This window comes from Bubalus kerabau, chromosome 3 (genome assembly GCF_029407905.1).
Source record: "Bubalus kerabau isolate K-KA32 ecotype Philippines breed swamp buffalo chromosome 3, PCC_UOA_SB_1v2, whole genome shotgun sequence".
NCBI lineage: Eukaryota > Metazoa > Chordata > Mammalia > Artiodactyla > Bovidae > Bubalus > Bubalus kerabau.
This window is the reverse complement of record NC_073626.1, coordinates 2,935,531-2,952,172: the sequence shown is the minus strand read 5'-3', so window position 1 is coordinate 2,952,172 and position 16,642 is coordinate 2,935,531. Positions and strand designations below refer to the sequence as shown.

Below are 16,642 nucleotides of genomic sequence, written 5' to 3'. Positions count from 1 at the left end.
AAACAGAAGGGGAAAAAGTGGAGATTGTGACAGATTTTATTTTGCTGGGCTCCAAAATCACTTCAGTCAGTGACTGTAGCCATGAAATTAAGAGACACTTGCTCCTTGGAAGAAAAGCTATGACAAACGTAGGTGGCGTATTAAAAAGCAGAGACATCACTTGGCTGACAAAGTATAGTCAAAGCTGTTTTTTCCAGTAGTCGTGTACGGATGTGAGGGTTGGACCATTAAGAAGGCTGAGCACCAAAGAATTGATGTTTTCAAATTGTGGTGCTGGAAAAGATTCTTAACAGTCCCTTGGACTGCAAGGAGATCAAACCAGTCAATCCTAAAGGAAATCAACCCTGAGTATTCATTGGAAGGACTGATGCTGAAACGGAAACTCCAGTACTAGGCCAGCTGATGCAAAGAGCTGACTCATTGGAAAAGACCCTGATGCTGGGAAGGATTGGGGGCAGGAGGAGAACGGGGCAACAGGGTGAGATGGTTGGATGGCCTCACCAACTCAGTGGATGCGAGTGTGAGCAAACTCTGGGAAATAGTGGAGGACAGAGGACCCTGGCATGTTGCAGGCAGTGGGGTTGCAAAGAGTCAGACACGACTTAGGGACTGAATGACAACTTTAAATAGCATTCAGTTAAATTTAAGTGTCAGAGACTGTCCGAACCTTCACATTCAGCTGATCATTGCTCCTTAAGATAGTTCAGAACAGGGGCATCGCTACTACAGATACCAAATGAATTTTCTTCTAAATGGACTTTTCCTAGTGTTACATTGCACTAAAGTTCATCTATATATAAGGAAAGCGTTTAACGTCAAGGCTATTGAAAAGTGTTGAGGATTTGTAGTTTGAGCCAAACTGTTTAAAAAAAAAAAAACTCAAGGAAATCAATTATTTTGCATCAACTCAGGAATTTATTGCAACTCCAACATACTTATTCCATGTGCTTAGCATAATGCTTCATAATTCCAAGATAAACTCAGAACTGATTCTAGAAAACCCTATGAAAAAATTAAAGCGAGGAAGAGTGGGCTCCCTCTGTGTGGAATCTGAGGCAGATTACCGTGCAGGGGCCTGGACTCAGGTCTGGTTCTGCCGTAACTCTCTGAGGACCTCAGGCAGAGGACGTCAACTCTTTGCCTCTGTCTAGTCAGCAGTGATGTCAGTATCAGTCTGCTCTTCTAGCCCAGGAAAAACGTTCTTTGGGTCAGAGCAGCTTCTGTTGTGTAAAGAATTATTGAACACAGTAGCACCCTAATGAAAATGCCTCAGTCTGGGGACAACAGTGATTAGATTCATAGATTAGATGAAGCACATATTGATTTCTTAGGTGATTTAGCCACTTCTGTGCGTTTTTTGTTTTTTTTTTTTTTCTGCTTTTTGAGCTCTCTGTGCTGTCACCACTAACCGTCGTAGAAAAATTTAATATCTTTTTAAGAAATGTGATCATCAACAGAACTGAGTTACAAGCAGCACTTTGGTTGGCTCTGTCCAAGGTACCATCAGAGCACAATGCCAGGAACTTCACAGTTGACATAAATTCACGTAAAAATTTAGGGGCTCATTGATCCTCCCATGCTTGTGATTGAGAAGGAAAGACTGTTCAAGTCAGAGATCTGCTATCAAATTCTAGGTTGTGATCTTAGGCTTGCTACTTAATTTTTCTGAGACTCAGTAAAAAGAAGGCTGTTGAGATGGGGATAGGATAATAATGTTTTATAGTCTAGAAGTCCAGAGTCAAGTGATAATTACATGTAATAGGACACTGGAAGACTGTAACGTGGAAGAGTTCTAATACTGATAATAAATCACATTTTTTTTTTTTTTTTTTTTGAGCACTTACTTTGTACCAGGCTCTGTGCTATAAATGATTTACCTGCACCCTTTCGGTTAGCCTTCGAGCCAATACTTCGAGATGAGGAAACTGCCTTTTAGGGCAGTTCATTAGCATACCCACTGTGGCCCTGCCCTCCTAAATCAGAGAGGCAGACAGAGAACCTGGCTTTAAAGCACAGTAGATAGGATTTTCGTGACCATGTGTTAAAAAAAGGGGAACAAGAAGCATCTTGTGACTTAATGGCTAGATAACTTGGAGGGGGTTTTGGTTTTGTTTTCTTTTTTGAAATTTATATTACTTTTCTTTTTTCAAAAATATTGATTGATTTGTGTGTTGGACTGTGCTGTGTCTTAATTGCAATGTGTGGGATCTAGTTCTCTGGCCAGGGGTTGAACCCAGTCCCCCTGCATTGGGAACGCAGAGTCTTAGCCCCTGGACCACCAGGGAAACCCCCTACTTATCATTGTTTCAATCAAAGTGATGCATTTTCCAGATTAGACACGTATAGGCAGAAAGAAAGTTGCTCTCCTCATCCTGCTTTCCTGGCTCTAACTCTGACTTTGCACGTATGATTCCAGCGCCACCTTCCAGAATTCCCTGTGCGTTCGAGGTGGTGTGTCATGGGTGTGTGCATTCTTTTTAACTACTGATGCTGTGCCACGGTATGACCATGTTGTCATTTTTCTGGCCCCTTACTGCTTAAATGACATTGGTCTCAGCTTTTTGCCATTATGAGCAGGGCCAGAGTAGACATCCTAGCACCTACGTCTTTATGTAGGACAAAGTCCGAGGGAGCGAGCCTTGAAAACGTAGACCCCCATCCGCCCGCTGCCCAGCAGCTCACCGTTCCAGAAGCCTGTCCTCACCCTCACCCTTCAGCCCTGAGAACATCAGGTGTTTTCATCTTTATCAGTCCAGTTTGTGAAGGACAGTATCTCTTTAGTTATGGGTCAAGTGAAGGATAAGTTCTCTTGTACTTTCTTCTGGCGCTTCTATAGATGGCTTTTTTATTTTTAACTTTTGACGTACTGAGAATTTATCTTGGCCTAAGAATGGACTTTTTCCAAAATGATAACCCCTTATCCCAGTACTGTTTATTGAAGAAGTAGACACTTCTGTCTTCGTGGAACCTGTCAGGCGAGAAGATCCTCCAAGCCTCCCTTTACCTGGTGAAGAAGCAGTTACGGCTCTGCCTTGGCTCAGGCCTCCTGTGCTCCCCGGGAGCCTGCTGCTTCAGGCCTCGCCATGTGAGACAGTCCATCGTGCCGCCTCCAGAACACCCTGGACGCCCTGCCTCCTCTCGCAGCTCCAGCCTGGACCCCAGCTTTCTGGAGCAGCTCCTCCAGAGGCCCGGGCTCCTCACTGCCGGAGCCCCCGTCCGCCCACCATCATCCGAGCGCCTCAGCGCGTCTGACCCTGTGACCGTGTTCAAGGGCACTCCTCCTCCGAGCCCCTGCCCCTCCTCCTTGCTGCAGCCCTGCTCTTCCCTGGGATCACCGCCGCCCCGCCCCCTGACCCCTGAGGACGACTCCCAGCTGTGTCTTCAGCGATCACACCCTCCTGCGCACACACAATGCAGTGAGGGCCCTGCTGTGAGCCCTGAGCCGCTGCTCTCCAGCCTGGGGCCTTGGGCGCTGCTGCTCGTCTCCCAGCCTCCTCGTGGTCTGCCTCTCCTGCTGGCCTTGGGTTTCCATGGTGGAGACTGGGTACAGCATATTTTATATTAGACTAGAGTTTGCCTTACCGAGGGCTCTCTCTGTGTCGAGTGTTAGACTGAGGATTTCACGTGGCTCGTCTCTGACAAAGGAGTTATGTGTTTGGATTCACTTTTTATTTCAACCCAGAGCAATCTGAGCCAAAACCCACCCCTTCCCAGTATCTGTCGGTATGTCTCCAGAACTCTCTAAAAGGAGGCTGTGTCCTCAGGAAATCCTCTTTGAGGCCATTCTCCCTGCCAGGCCCCTTGCCTTCCACCACGCCAGCTATCCGGCTCAGTCAGCCCCCTCATGCCAGATCCTCCCGGGCCCTAGGAACTCAAGGTGGTCAGATAGACTCTGCCCCCAGCAGCTGGTGGGGGGACTGTTGTAACGAGGGGCACAGGGCAGGAGGCGGGTGCAGGGGACAGTGCTCCCGGAAGCGCCAGCCAAGGAGCACATGGGCACTGCTGGCTGAGGGCAGGGGTCAGAGACGAGCCAGGGGGTCCCAGGAGCTTGCATCCCACACGTGGGCTTTGTCCTGAGGGCGGGCCCTGAGGCCCAGCTGAGCTGGGACAGGACTGTGGCTGTTCACTGGCACCCGGGCAGCTCCCTGCCACCCTCTGGAAGCACCTGGGAGCAGAAGCTGTCTCTTTACCACGAGAATGTGAGTGCCTGGTCCACAGCGCATGCCCAGCAGGGCTGGTGGGCAAACGAGTATGTATTAATAGAGTGCAGGGGATGTGATCCAAGGGTCTCCTTTTCCTTAAAAAAAAAAAAGCATGAACTCAAGAACTAATTATACCTTGTTTATTTTCTCTACAGAATCAGACCCATTTTCCAAACACCAGATGGCTTAAATTAATTGTTAAAATAGTAATAAGGTTGATCCTTATAAAATATAAGCAAGTCCTTTTTGTTTTGGCAGGATTTTTACAGCAGCTCCACAGAGTAAAATCAAGCCTTAATAGAAGCAGGAACACCAGATTGTCTAATACCTGTTGGCTTCTAAGAGGGAAAAATAAAAGTAAAGCTTTTTATCCTTTCAAGAAAAAAAGGAAAGAGGAGAGACTATCCAGTTATAACTTTGACCCCTTAATGGCAAAAAGCCACTCACATCCTGCTTTAGTCTTTGAAATTTGCTTATTTTAATACACTGCCCTACAGTGTGGACATTTAAGAGCATATATGCAAGGATTTCCCTGATAGTCCAGTGGTTCAGACGTCTCACTCCCCACACAGGGGCACAGGTTCGATCCCTGGTCAGCGGGGCTAAGATCCCACATGCCACGCAGCCAAATAAATAAAGTACTTGAATTAAAAAAAAAAAAAAAAAGGCTATACACGAAAAAGCGTTTGTCTTCAATGCAAGCCAGTCTGAGGACAAAACAAAAATGGATGTGATTACCCTCTTAGTCCCTTCTGTAAACACTTTTGATACTTAAGTAAATAAGACTTTTGGTTATTATTCTTAATAACTCAAGCAGAGCTTTAAACAAGATCCAGGCTTTCTTAGTCGCCAGATTTGTTTTCCTGCCTCCTGTTTATTTCTCCTCTCACAGTCCGAAGATGAGAAATGACCGCTTCTAACCACACACTTGATTTAGCAGCTCTGAAGAGGGAGAAGGGGGGTGGGGGAGGGAACGTGAGCTCTGGCACGCAGCTCGGGACAGAAGACTCTATGGGCCGAGCAGGGTCACTGCAGCACCCAGGATCTCTCAGCGGCATCATAGTGGTACACGTTGAGCCCTTATTTTCTTTTTTCTTTTGGCTGCACCAAGCAGCATGTGGGATCTTAGTTCCCCAACCAAGAATTGAACCTGCGCCCCTTAAACTGGAAGCATAGAGACTTAACCACTGGACCATCTGGACATCCCTGTTGATCTTTAGATAGAAAGCTTTTCTTTACTATATAATAGTTCCAAATATAGTAATAATAACTAATACTAATAATCGCTACCTTTCGTTCTGCTTCTTACAAACTTGTGTAGCCTGTTTTCACTAAGACTGAACAGGAGCAGTGCATGCCAGCCACAGCTGAGCATCAAGGCCCCAGCCCCGGGGCAGTGAGGGTGCTGTCTGGGTGGGACGCACGGGGAGCCCTCTTCGTGCATCCCAGGGAATGGGGGCCTACAGAGCAGCATGTTGGATGCTCTCTCGGCTGTAGCCATTAGCCCTTAGGCCCTGGATTTCCAGCTAGAGGCGCGGTTTGCGGACGCCTTCCTGAGTCGGTACACGTGTAGACCGAGGAAGGGAGGGAGGAGAAGCCTTCAGTACTGAACTAACACGTGTCCCAGGCACTCGCCCTTCAGGTTGAAGATTTACACTTTCATTATAGTTTCTACAACTGTGCATGGCAATACTAGATTTTAAAAATAAAACATAACATGCAGACTAAATCTTGCTACAATAAAAATCTCTATAACATAGAATATTCCCCACTGTCGGGTTACGGCCTCCTTGAAAACTGATGAATTTTAACTAAAGAATACAGATCGTCCATTGATGGGGGGCAAAGGGCGATCTGACTGGTAATTTGAGGGGTTACTCGGCCACAGTGCTTACTGTGCTTTGTGCACGATCAAAAGAACCTAAGCCGAGATTCCTCAGTGGGCTCACATCCCTAGTACACGTGCTCAGGCTGCAGCTCTGAGCAAGACGTCCTGGACACACCTGGGCTCCAGCCACCCTTCCGACAAAAGAGACGTGCGCGGCACGCCCGTGAGGGAGGGAGCCTTGAATACCCAGGGCTTCCGACCACGGACAGGTGTATTCCCAGTTTAGTCGTCACTGCATTAATCTTACACATCGAGTAACTGAAACTTGAAAATAGGTTTTTGCTAAACATTTGCACATTGATTAAAAGCTAAATTATATTTCCTCAACCAAATTAAAACCCACTTTTCAATTTCATATAGGGGCTTCTCTTAAATTCTTCAAACACCTTAAAAAGTAGCAACAACACAGAAAATAGTCCTTACAGAACCAGTTACTAAACCCATTATAAAATATCAACAGGTTTGGTTTAACTAAAATCTTCACTGTTTGTACACAACATCCTAGAGTTTCCGAATGTGACATTAATACCTTGCTCAGTTTTAACAATAAAAAGAATACCCTGATGCCCTTTCGCAGTACTGGTCACCAGTCCGAGCTGCCTTGTGGTGGGTAAAAGTTTACTTGTTGCTTCAGTGCAAGTGTGTGTGTGAGTGTGTGTGTGTCTGTTGCTTTGCTCACTAGGAATGCTGTTAGCAACAGGAAACCAAGAGGACTCACGTGAAGCAAGAATTGTCCTCTGGGAGATGCCGGCCAGCTTGGTATTGTCTAGGTTCATCCAGCAAACAGGTGAAAACGCAGTCCTAGAGCTCCAAGGCCTCTTGGAGCAGGAGGCCTGAGTTTGGAAGGCGTATGATAAGAGGTGAAACGCTGAGACTGGGCCGTGTTGCCCTGGGAGCAGGCAGAGCCTGAGGGAAAGGGTGCCCATGTCCCACACTCAGAGCAGCAAGAGGCCTCCGGGAGGAGGCAGCGGGAGGCCACTGGGCATAGCAAGAGCTGCTTTGCAGGAGAGGATGGAATGGGCAGGGCTGGCGAGGGCCAGAGGCAGAGGCACCGAGTTGCAGAGAAGAAGGCGGGCGGTGAGGGCAGAAGGGGCCAGGGAGCAGGAACCGGGTCCCTCCGGGGTTTCTGTGAGGGTGCAAGGGTCTTACTATGTTTGCTGACGAGGAGGAGGGGGCCAGTGCTGGAGGAGGCGCCTCCTGCACACGGAGGAGGAGGGGCTGGGTGGGGCCGGATCCTGGAGCAGCCGGGGGAGCCTGCTTTCCTGAAGGAGCCTCCCATGCTGCTGGAGGAGCGGGAGGCTAGGGTAGACCGAGAGACGGGCAGGACAGTTCCGATGCAGAGAAGAAGCTGAGGCTCATGTTTTCTTTTTCCTACTTTGTCATTCATCTTCAAAAAGAAAAGCATAATTATGTGGGCAATACCAAAGAATGTTCAAACTACTGCACAGTTGCACTCATCTCACACACTAGCAAAGAAATGCTCAAAATTCTTCAAGCCAGGCTTCAGCAGAACGTGAACCAAGAACTTCCACATGTTCAAGCGGCATTTAGAAAAGGCGGAGGAACCAGAGATCAAATTGCCAACATCAATTGGATCATTGAAAAAGCTAGAGAATTTCAGAAAGACATCTATTTCTGTTTCATTGACTACACTGAAGCCTTTGATTGCGTGGAGCACAATAAACTGTGGAAAATTCTTAGAGAGATGGGAATACCAGACTACCTTACCCGTCTCCTGAGAAACCTGTATTCAGGTCAAGAAGCAACAGTTAGAACTAGACATGGAACAGTGGACTGGTTCAACATTGGGGAAGGAGTATGTCAAGGTCACTTTGCTTATTTAATTTATATGCACAGGTGCCTCAGACAGTAAAGAATCCTCCTGCAATGTGGGAGATCTGGGTTCGACCCCTGGGTTGGGAAGATACCCTGGAGGAGGGCATGGCAGCCCACTCCAGTATTCTTGTCTGGAGAATCCCCGTGAACGGAGGAGCCTGGCAAGCTACAGTCCATGGGGTCGCGAAGAGTCGGACACAACTGAGCGACTAAGCACAGCACAGCAGCAGAGCACATCATGCAAAATGCTGGGCTGGATGAAGCACACAAGCTGGAATCAAGATTGTGGGGAGAAATATCAATAACCTCAGATATGCAGGTGACACCACCTTTATGACAGAAAGCAAAGAGGAACCAAAGGGCCTCTTGATGAAGGTGAAAGAGGACAGTGAAAAAGCTGGTTTAAAACTCAGCGTTCAGAAAACTAAGATCATGGCATCCAGTCCTGTCACTTCATGGCAAATAGATGGGGAAACAATGGAAACAGTGACTTTATTTTCTTGGGCTCCAAAATCACTGCAGATGGTGACTGCAGCCATGAAATTAAAAGACACTTGCTCCTTGGATGAAAAGCAATGACAAATCTAGACAGTGTATTAAAAAGCAGAGACATTACTTTGCCGCCCGCAAAGGCCCGTGTAATGAAAGCTGTGGTTTTCCAGCAGTTGCGTATGGGTGTGAGAGCTGGGCGGTAAGAAGGGCTGAGCGCCCAAGGGTTAATGCCTTCAGACTGTGGGGCTGCAGAGGCTTTCGAGAGTCCCTTAGACAGCAAGAAGATCAAACCAGTTAATCCTAAAGGAAATCAACCCTGAATATTCATTGGAAGGACTGATGCTGAAGGTAAAGCTCCAACTGGCCACCTGATAACGAAGAGCCGACTCATTGGAAAAGACCCTGATGCTGGGAGGAACTGGGGGCAGGAGGAGAAGGGGACGACAGAGGATGAGATGGCTGGATGGCATCACTGACTCGATGGACGTGAGTCTGAGTGAACTCCGGGAGGTGGTGATGGTCAGGGAGGCCTGGCGTGCTGCCATTCATGGGGTCACAGAGAGTTGGACACGAATGAGCGACTGAACTGAACTGATGAGAAAAGTTGGGCAGGCTCTGTTACCATAGACTGAGAGAATATGAGGGGGTGCGTTGAAAATAGGTACGAGGAGAGGTGCAGAGATGACAAGTTTAACATCGAATAGCACATTCAGGATCACAAAGGGAAGAGGCTGGTGCCGTCTTCCCCAGGCTGGGCTCGGCAAGAAGGCAGTGTGGACGGCAGGTGAAGCGGGGGTACCCACACTGACATCACCACGGTGACTGGTCACCAGGCTCCGTCTGGGCGGGGCAGCCCTGAGGTGGGAGCACAGCTGGGCTGTGGGAACGGAAGGGGCCGATCAGCGGGAGGCTGCACTGAAGATGGAGGGCGAGCTCGGGCTGACGGTGGAGAAAAGCAGGATGGAGCTGCATCCGGCCTGGGGCCTGGAGCTGGCGGTGAGGTCGAGGGCAGAGGACGTTAGGGAGACGGGTTAGCGTGGGGTGTGTGTGAGCCAGGGTGATAGCACGGGCCCCGCCAGGCCTGCAGATGCCCGCAGCGGGGCAAGGGCACAGGAACACCACGCGGGCCCCCCGGACAGCAGCAGAGGGCAGTCAGGACGCAGGTGCAGCTCTGGGAGAAAGTCGGGACTGTCCCCCTGTACTCCTGCCCTGCAGTACGTGGTGCCACTGGAAAGTGGGGTGAGCAGGCCCCGTAAACCTCACAATGCAGAGCTTACGGGGCCCTGGGCCCACAGGCCCTTAGAGCCATGAGTAGCTGTCTGCTGGGAGACCCTGGCCTTCTCAGCCTAACCCAGTAAGCAGCTGTGCTTACGTAGCTGAATTGCCATTTGTGGCTTTGTGTTGAGACTTAGCTCATGTGTTTCTACCTAAGAACCTGTGCTGTGAGGCTGGAAGTAAAGAAAACTGATGAGCCTGAGTGGCTGGCATGATAAGACTTCATCTGGCATCGTCACATGTCCTGTGATTAAGCGCCGTAAGAAATTACCTGTCAGCAGAGCCGTAGCCGGCAGCGTGCCGCAAGTACAATGCAGCACGGTGTTATAAAATTCACCTTGCACGGCTGTTTTTCCAAAAATTTAAATCTAGAAATGCCTTACAATCCAGCAATTCCACTTCTGGTTCTGTGCCCAGAAAACTTGCGAGCAGAGACTGGAAGAGCTGTTCATGCCCATGTTCATAGCGCCATCCTTCGCAGTAGCCGAAAGGTGGAAAGTTTAAATGATAAATTTTAGATATAACCACAATTTTATAAAAGTAGAATAAATTCTTCTAAATAAATGGTATAAATGGTAGATTTTACATATGTTCTATCATAATAAAGGAAAAACCAACGTAGACCCTGACTTTGAGTTACCAAGGGCTTTTCACTCCTTTTTATTTTCAATTAAGCATTTAATTCTCGGTGAGAAAAAAAGCCAAGAAGAGGGAGATTTGTGTATCATTTTTAAATCACGAGTGTATAACCGTGGACACATGCGTGTTTGTGTCCACAGATGCAAATACATGCTTTATTCTGCTTCCGCACAGCATGTGTGCATGCGTGCATGCTAAGTCGCTTCAGTCGTGTCCGACTCTGTGCAGCTCCATGGACAGCAGCCCACCAGGCTCCTCTGTCCACAGGATTCGCTAGGCAAGAATACTGGAGTGGGTTGCCATTTCCCTCTCTAGCAGCATGTGTGAGCTGCCAGTAACTGACTCCCTTAAGGAAAAGGAATTCTGTTTTAACCCTTTGCAGCAGGGAGGTACAACCAAAGGAAGCTTTTTCAGCTCCACCCATTTTATTCATTTCTTCTCTTCTCTGAGTCAAAAAAGGTAACTGTGCAGAAAGCCTCTTAAAGCCAGGATGCCATATAAGTGCACAGCTGGCAGGCCACGGGCGCTAGGCCTCTGGTGCCTTCCACCCAGAACAGGGTTAGGCCTGACGCCCCTGGACAGGCCCGGCAGGGCCAAGGGCAGAGGCAGCGACCTCACCCTTTCTTCTGCTGGGAAAACACTCTGAAAAGGAAACCTCCACTTCAGCCATTACTTTTCAATCACACTGGTGATCCCCCCCACAGTCCCTGGGCAGAGTATCACCCGGCCGCACCCTCAGAGCTGGCCATGCCTGCTGTCGGAAGCTCTGCCTTTTGAGAAAGTTCCACGGAGGAATCCTGAAGGGTGAAGAACCACGTGTGGATCTCTCCATCCAAGCATTGCTCTGAAATCCCTCCGGGCCTGCTCGCTCCACGAGGCTTCCTTCTGCAGAACTGCCTTCGGTTCCAGTTTCTAGGGCTCCTGAGAAGACTGAGTTGTGTCTCAGCTTCTTTCTTCATCCTTGACTCTGATTCACTTAACTGTCTCCAAAAGGTAAATCTACCCTCAGAGGATGGCTCTCTGCCGACAAAGACGATACGCAGAAGACCCCTGAGCTAACATTCAGTAAACACTGAGCGCCTGCTCTTGCCAAGTGTCCTGCTGGATGCCCAGGACAGGCGATGAGACGCTTCCCATCCCCGCTGTCAAGCTGCTGACCATCTTAGCGGAAGACAGACGCTCTCACAGATGATTAACTATGCAGTGAACGGCGGTGGCTGGTGTGGTCGAGCAGGGGCCCAGGAGAGGAGTGGCTCTCAGAAGGGTTTTGAACAGAGACCTCGTCCCAGAATGCATTATCCTCTCCCCGAATGACAGTCCTAAGGAAGATGTGAGAACACTCCATTTCCTGACAATCATTTACCATCTCTTTACAAATGCATCTCACCTACATTCGTGCTCAGTCGTGTCTGGCACTTTGCAACCAGCCTCCTCTGTCCATGGGATTCTCCAGTCAAGAATACTGGAGTGGGTTGCCATTTCCTCCTCCAGGGGATCTTCCCAGCCCAGGGATGGAACCCACATCTCCTGCATTGCAGGTGGATTCTTCACCACCGAGCCACCTGGGAAGCCCCCTGGGATATTTGCAATAATAGGGACCAGATAACTGCTCTCGTGTGATGACCTGGCCTTGAGCCCCACAGACTGATCAAAGAAGATGCATTACAGCATCTTAGAGCTCTAGCTGGATTTTATATTTTTGTTGGTCATTTAAATAACTGGGTGCCATAAGGATGTGTTTGACAGCTGTGGCTAAAATGACGGAAATAAAATATTCCTTGAGTCAGAACAGTAGGGCAGAAACAGCGTGCTAAACTTAACAAGCGTCCTTCACTTGGATGGTAACTGTGTTGGCACCAGAGAGCCCCTGAGCTGTTCTCGTAAAGAGGCGGTTGGGGGACTTCCCTGGTGGTCCAGTGGTTAAGGCTCCAGGCTCCGAATGCAGGGGCACGGGTTTGATCCCTGTTTGGGGATCTCACGTGCCACACAGACCATTGATACTTAAAAGGAATCATCTAGGAAGACGGAACAGGGATTTTGTGGTCAGGTGATTTAGTTCCAAGCAAGGACCTGTTTTACTAGGAAAACTCTCTCATCTCCTTAAGAATACATCAGCAATGCCATTTAAGGAAAGCCATAAGAAGGTGTATTAACTAGCAGAGAAATATGAAGTTGAAAAATTTGTAAACTTCTCTGAAAATGCTACTGAAATTGGCATTTCCGTAGCGGCCACACCTGTCAAGCACACAAAGGCGTGGAGATCTTGGTAGTCCTCCTCTAGTTATTGAATTAACACTTTTCCATGTTTCTCCTTCGTGTTGCCATTCTCGTTTTGCACACATTTTTGGCATTTACACAGTAGGGGATATTTAAGATATTTTACAGTAACCCTAAACAAAATGAGTGCTGCTGCGCTATGTCATCTGCAGCGCTAAAAAAGCATGTGCTCATGTACAGCCCTCTTGGATGTGACTGTGTGAAGGGCAGCTGGGGAAATACACAGGAGGTTCCAGGCATCATTCCTCTGCCCCCGTACCTATGCAGACCAAGTCATTCTCCCACCCTCAGGAATCTGATCCTTATTCAGACCAGGCCTTTGAGCCACTGCGAGATAGGTAGTCAGCTGACGTCATCCTTGTTTTCAGCGTGAAGATGGAAACCACGTTTTCAGGAGAAAATCTGTCAGGTCATAACATAAGCGAACTTCCTCTGTGCTTCGTCCCTCAGGCACAGAACAGCCAGGATTGGTTTCTAAACCGCACTGCTTAGAGTGAAGGCGGAACACCACCTGGTTAAGCTCCTTCCCATTGGTTCCTGGGAAGAGAGGAACACAGAGCAGACTGTTGAGTGTTCAATTTAAAATCTGGGGCGCAGTTCAGAACCCACCAGAGGCTCGCTGACAGGCAGGCCTGCAGCACAAAAGAAGTCGTGGCAGAGATTTCCTGAGTGGTCCCCCGGCCCGGTTCCCAAGATCTGTGGCCGTCACCAGAAGTTACCTGTGGAAAACAGCCACCATTCTGACGGTATTCACAGCTCCTGTGACTCGGAAATTCTGATAGTGTGAAGTGCAAATGATGTGTCTGCCGCATGACGCCAGCCCCAGCGGGAAAGGTTAAGCAGCTGGGGATGGCGCAGGTGACTGGTCATGGGCTCACCTGGAGGCTTCTTCCCGGCCGGGAGCAGCCATGCCCTTAAACAGAACAGCTCCTTGTGGGTTCCCCACGAGGCCGGGCACCCTGGCTCCACTTCTTCCCCCGTGCTCAGAGCCGCAGAGAACAGGACACAGCGTCCTGGCCTCTGAGGACTTTGCCTCGCAAGTCCCCAGCCCCCATTGGACACAAGTTCAGATTCAAGGGAGAGGGACACGCCCCGCCCCCAGTTCTCAGTGGCAGGAGTGTCACAGAATCAGTGGCCTTGTTTTAAAACAACCGCAGGCCTATGACTCACAGACAGCCCTTTGTCCTGGAGTCCTCAGAAGAATTGTGTTCTAATTGTAGTCTGACTCTCCCCTCGGCGCCAGCTCTTGACCGAGAGCCTGGAGCTCCACCTGCACCTCGAGGGCTCAGGCAGAGACGAGAAGGCCAAGTTGGTGAAACATTCAGGCGCCAGGCTCCTCGGCTGGCTGGGGAGCTGGTACATTTTGAGGGACAGCTGTTAGTTCCAGCTGAAGGTGCCATGAAGTCTGCATTTTCGGATCCTCCCATTTGAATGGGAAATGGCGTTTTTCATGTTGACTCACCCTGTTTTAAACACCTGCTCTGGGCCGGCCAAACCCTTTGGCAGCATCTGATTTTGACCTGTGGATCCTCCAGGGTTCCAGGTTGTGCTCTTGTCTGCACTGGCTGTGAACCCCTCAAAGGCCAGAGCCCGCGGTACAAGGCGGTACCCAAGGTCGCCCATCACACCACACACACACGTCACACTGGGTTCCGTAGCGCCCCTCCTTCAGATACTGCGACCTTGACGCAGTGGTTGCAGAGCCTCTGGCTGAGAGTGTGGGTCCTTCTCAGTGAACAGAAGGCCGCCTTCCTCCGCCTCGGCCAGCGGTGCGTGGCCGCACCCAGGGCAGGAGCTCAGTGTGCGATGCTCGTGACCCCAGTCGGCGAGGAGCACACCGGGCTGGGTAAAACTGAAGGGGGAGGGTTGGCTTGTGTTTCATATCCTCAGCTCTTCTCAATATTTGTTAGAATTTAAACTTGTCCCAAGCATGTCTGTTTGAAATAGGGGCAGGAGAAATACATGTATGTTTATGTATATAGTTCAGGTTAGTATTTGGGACCTTATAATGACTAATTATCACTGTAATGACAAATTTTAAAGTGTAGGAAAAGAGACCAGGAAAAGGGTTCAGGCTCTCAGGCTGAAGGTCTGTCTCTCTCCTGCCGCCCTTGAAGCAGTATCATTGGCTGAGTTTCTAGCTGACCCGCTCGCCCGAGAAGCGGTGGCCTGGGGCCCTGGCCACACGGTGTGAAGCACAGACCACCTTCATTCCCGTGGTTGTGACTCGGGTTTGTGGTAACCGTCCTGTGCAGGCCAAGCCTCTCGGGTTCTTTCAGTTATCCCCTCTGGGGGAGCCAGGCACAGGAGAGACGGATATCCGCCCCCTGTTAGTGACAGTAATTGATTTTGAAGGGGATGCTGCCCTTAGTGCCTTGGCCGGGGCCCTGGAGTGGGTGAGACTGGTTGTTGTCTCTTGATGGTGGTAAAATTTTAATGGTTGATTTCAATATGCTGTAGAGCTTTCCTTCTTCCCCGTAAAGATGGTGAGGTCTAAACACAGGCAGCTGCTTGTGGGAGACTCTATTTCTCCTTTGGCCTCCCTTTTACAAAAGAGAGAGAGAGAAGCATAGAAATCAGAGCGACTCTCCTCTGGAAAACCTTGTGTCTGACAGTAGAGCTCTGGAGAGGCAGGGCGTCGGGCATCCTGGGTCCCAGTTCTCCCCTTACAGACCCCGGCGGTGGTCATGCGGCCTCCTCTTCAGACCCCCTCGCGCCCCCGCCTTGGCTCAGGTCCTTCCATCTGTAGTTTCTGTATCGGTTGACTGGCCTCCTTACCTCAGGGAACCCGGGCCTGCCGGGATCTGCCCACCACCCCTGGGACAGCTTCCTGCTAAAAGCAGCTCTGGAAGCAGACTGTTGGGTTTTGAGAGCTAGTTCCTTGCTTTACGATCTGCCTCTTCACCAGATGGATTTCTCTTTGGCATATGTACTTAAATGTGAGCCCTGCACTCAGAAAAACTGACCATGGAAGGTGACTAGCCCACAGTAAGCACTCAGTAAAAAGTAAATTTATAAATTAAAAAAGCTTAAAATAGCCATGGGTTTTCCAGTAGTCATGTACAGATGTGAGAGTTGGACCACAAAGAAGGCTGAGTGCCAAAGAATTGATGCTTTCAAATCAAGGTGCTGGACAAGGCTCTTGAGAGTCCCTTGGACTGCAAGGAGATCCAACAAGTCCATCCTAAAGGAAATCAACCCTGAATATTCATTGGCAGGACTGATGCTGAAGCTCCAATACTTTGACCACCTAATGTGAAGAGCCAACTCCCTGGAAAAGACCCTGATGCTGAGAAAGATTAAAGGGAGGAGGAGAAAGGGGACAACAGAGGATGAGATGGTTGGATGGCATCACCGACTCTATGGACATGAGTTTGAGTGAACTCCGGGAGATGGTGAAGGACAAGCAAGCCTGGCGTGCTGCACTCCATGGGGTCACAAAGAATTGGACATGACTTAGCAACTAAACAACAACAAAATATGATATATAATTGAAGGAAAGGGTTATAGTTACTAAGATCACTTGTAACTCTCAAGTCCAGCGTCCATGATGCGGCTGGCTGTTCGTGTTCTATGACTGATTCAGACCTGTGGTGCCTCAGCCCTCCCTGTCTGCTTACCCAGTGGTGCTGCCGCAGAGGTGGGAACCCTGGGCCGGCTCGGGGCCATCTCAGAGGCCCTTGCAGAAGGTTCCATCTCTCTGAGCAATGCCTAGGAGAGCGTAGCTCCACGAAGAACATGTGGCAGTGTTGGTACTTCTAACCGCTGTGCCATATTAAAAAAACATGTAGCGGCACAAATCACCAGGAATCTCATTACGTCTCTGGCAAATGCATATTGAGAGAAAGGACAGATGGTTGAAAACAGCCATAAAACGTTCCATTACATGTCTGTGCACACCATTAGGCAGTAGTTAGAGGTGTTATTAATGGGTCAGACTCACTTGGGGAGTCATGTGTCTGTAATGCACATTAAAACAATGATGCTTCTGGTGTTTTTAATGTAATCAGGTCCAAAGACAAACATGTCTTCC

At 49.2% G+C, this 16,642-nt stretch overlaps 1 protein-coding gene across 5 annotated transcripts in view; it reads left to right on the top strand.

Moving 5' to 3' along the window:
* Positions 1 to 16,642, top strand: part of LYRM4 (LYR motif containing 4) — an 88,949-nt gene that overhangs the window by 42,254 nt on the left and 30,053 nt on the right. The window contains exon 3 of one of the 5 annotated variants that reach the window (XM_055570526.1): positions 4,461 to 6,651. The exons of 3 other annotated variants lie outside the window; for them this stretch is intronic. In XM_055570526.1, coding sequence (XP_055426501.1) covers positions 4,461 to 4,487 — 27 coding nt within the window. In that variant the 3' untranslated portion in view covers positions 4,488 to 6,651. Of the gene's footprint in view, positions 1 to 2,926; positions 4,434 to 4,460; positions 6,652 to 16,642 lie in introns of those variants that run through there. One more of the 5 variants, XM_055570527.1, reaches the window with a different exon arrangement.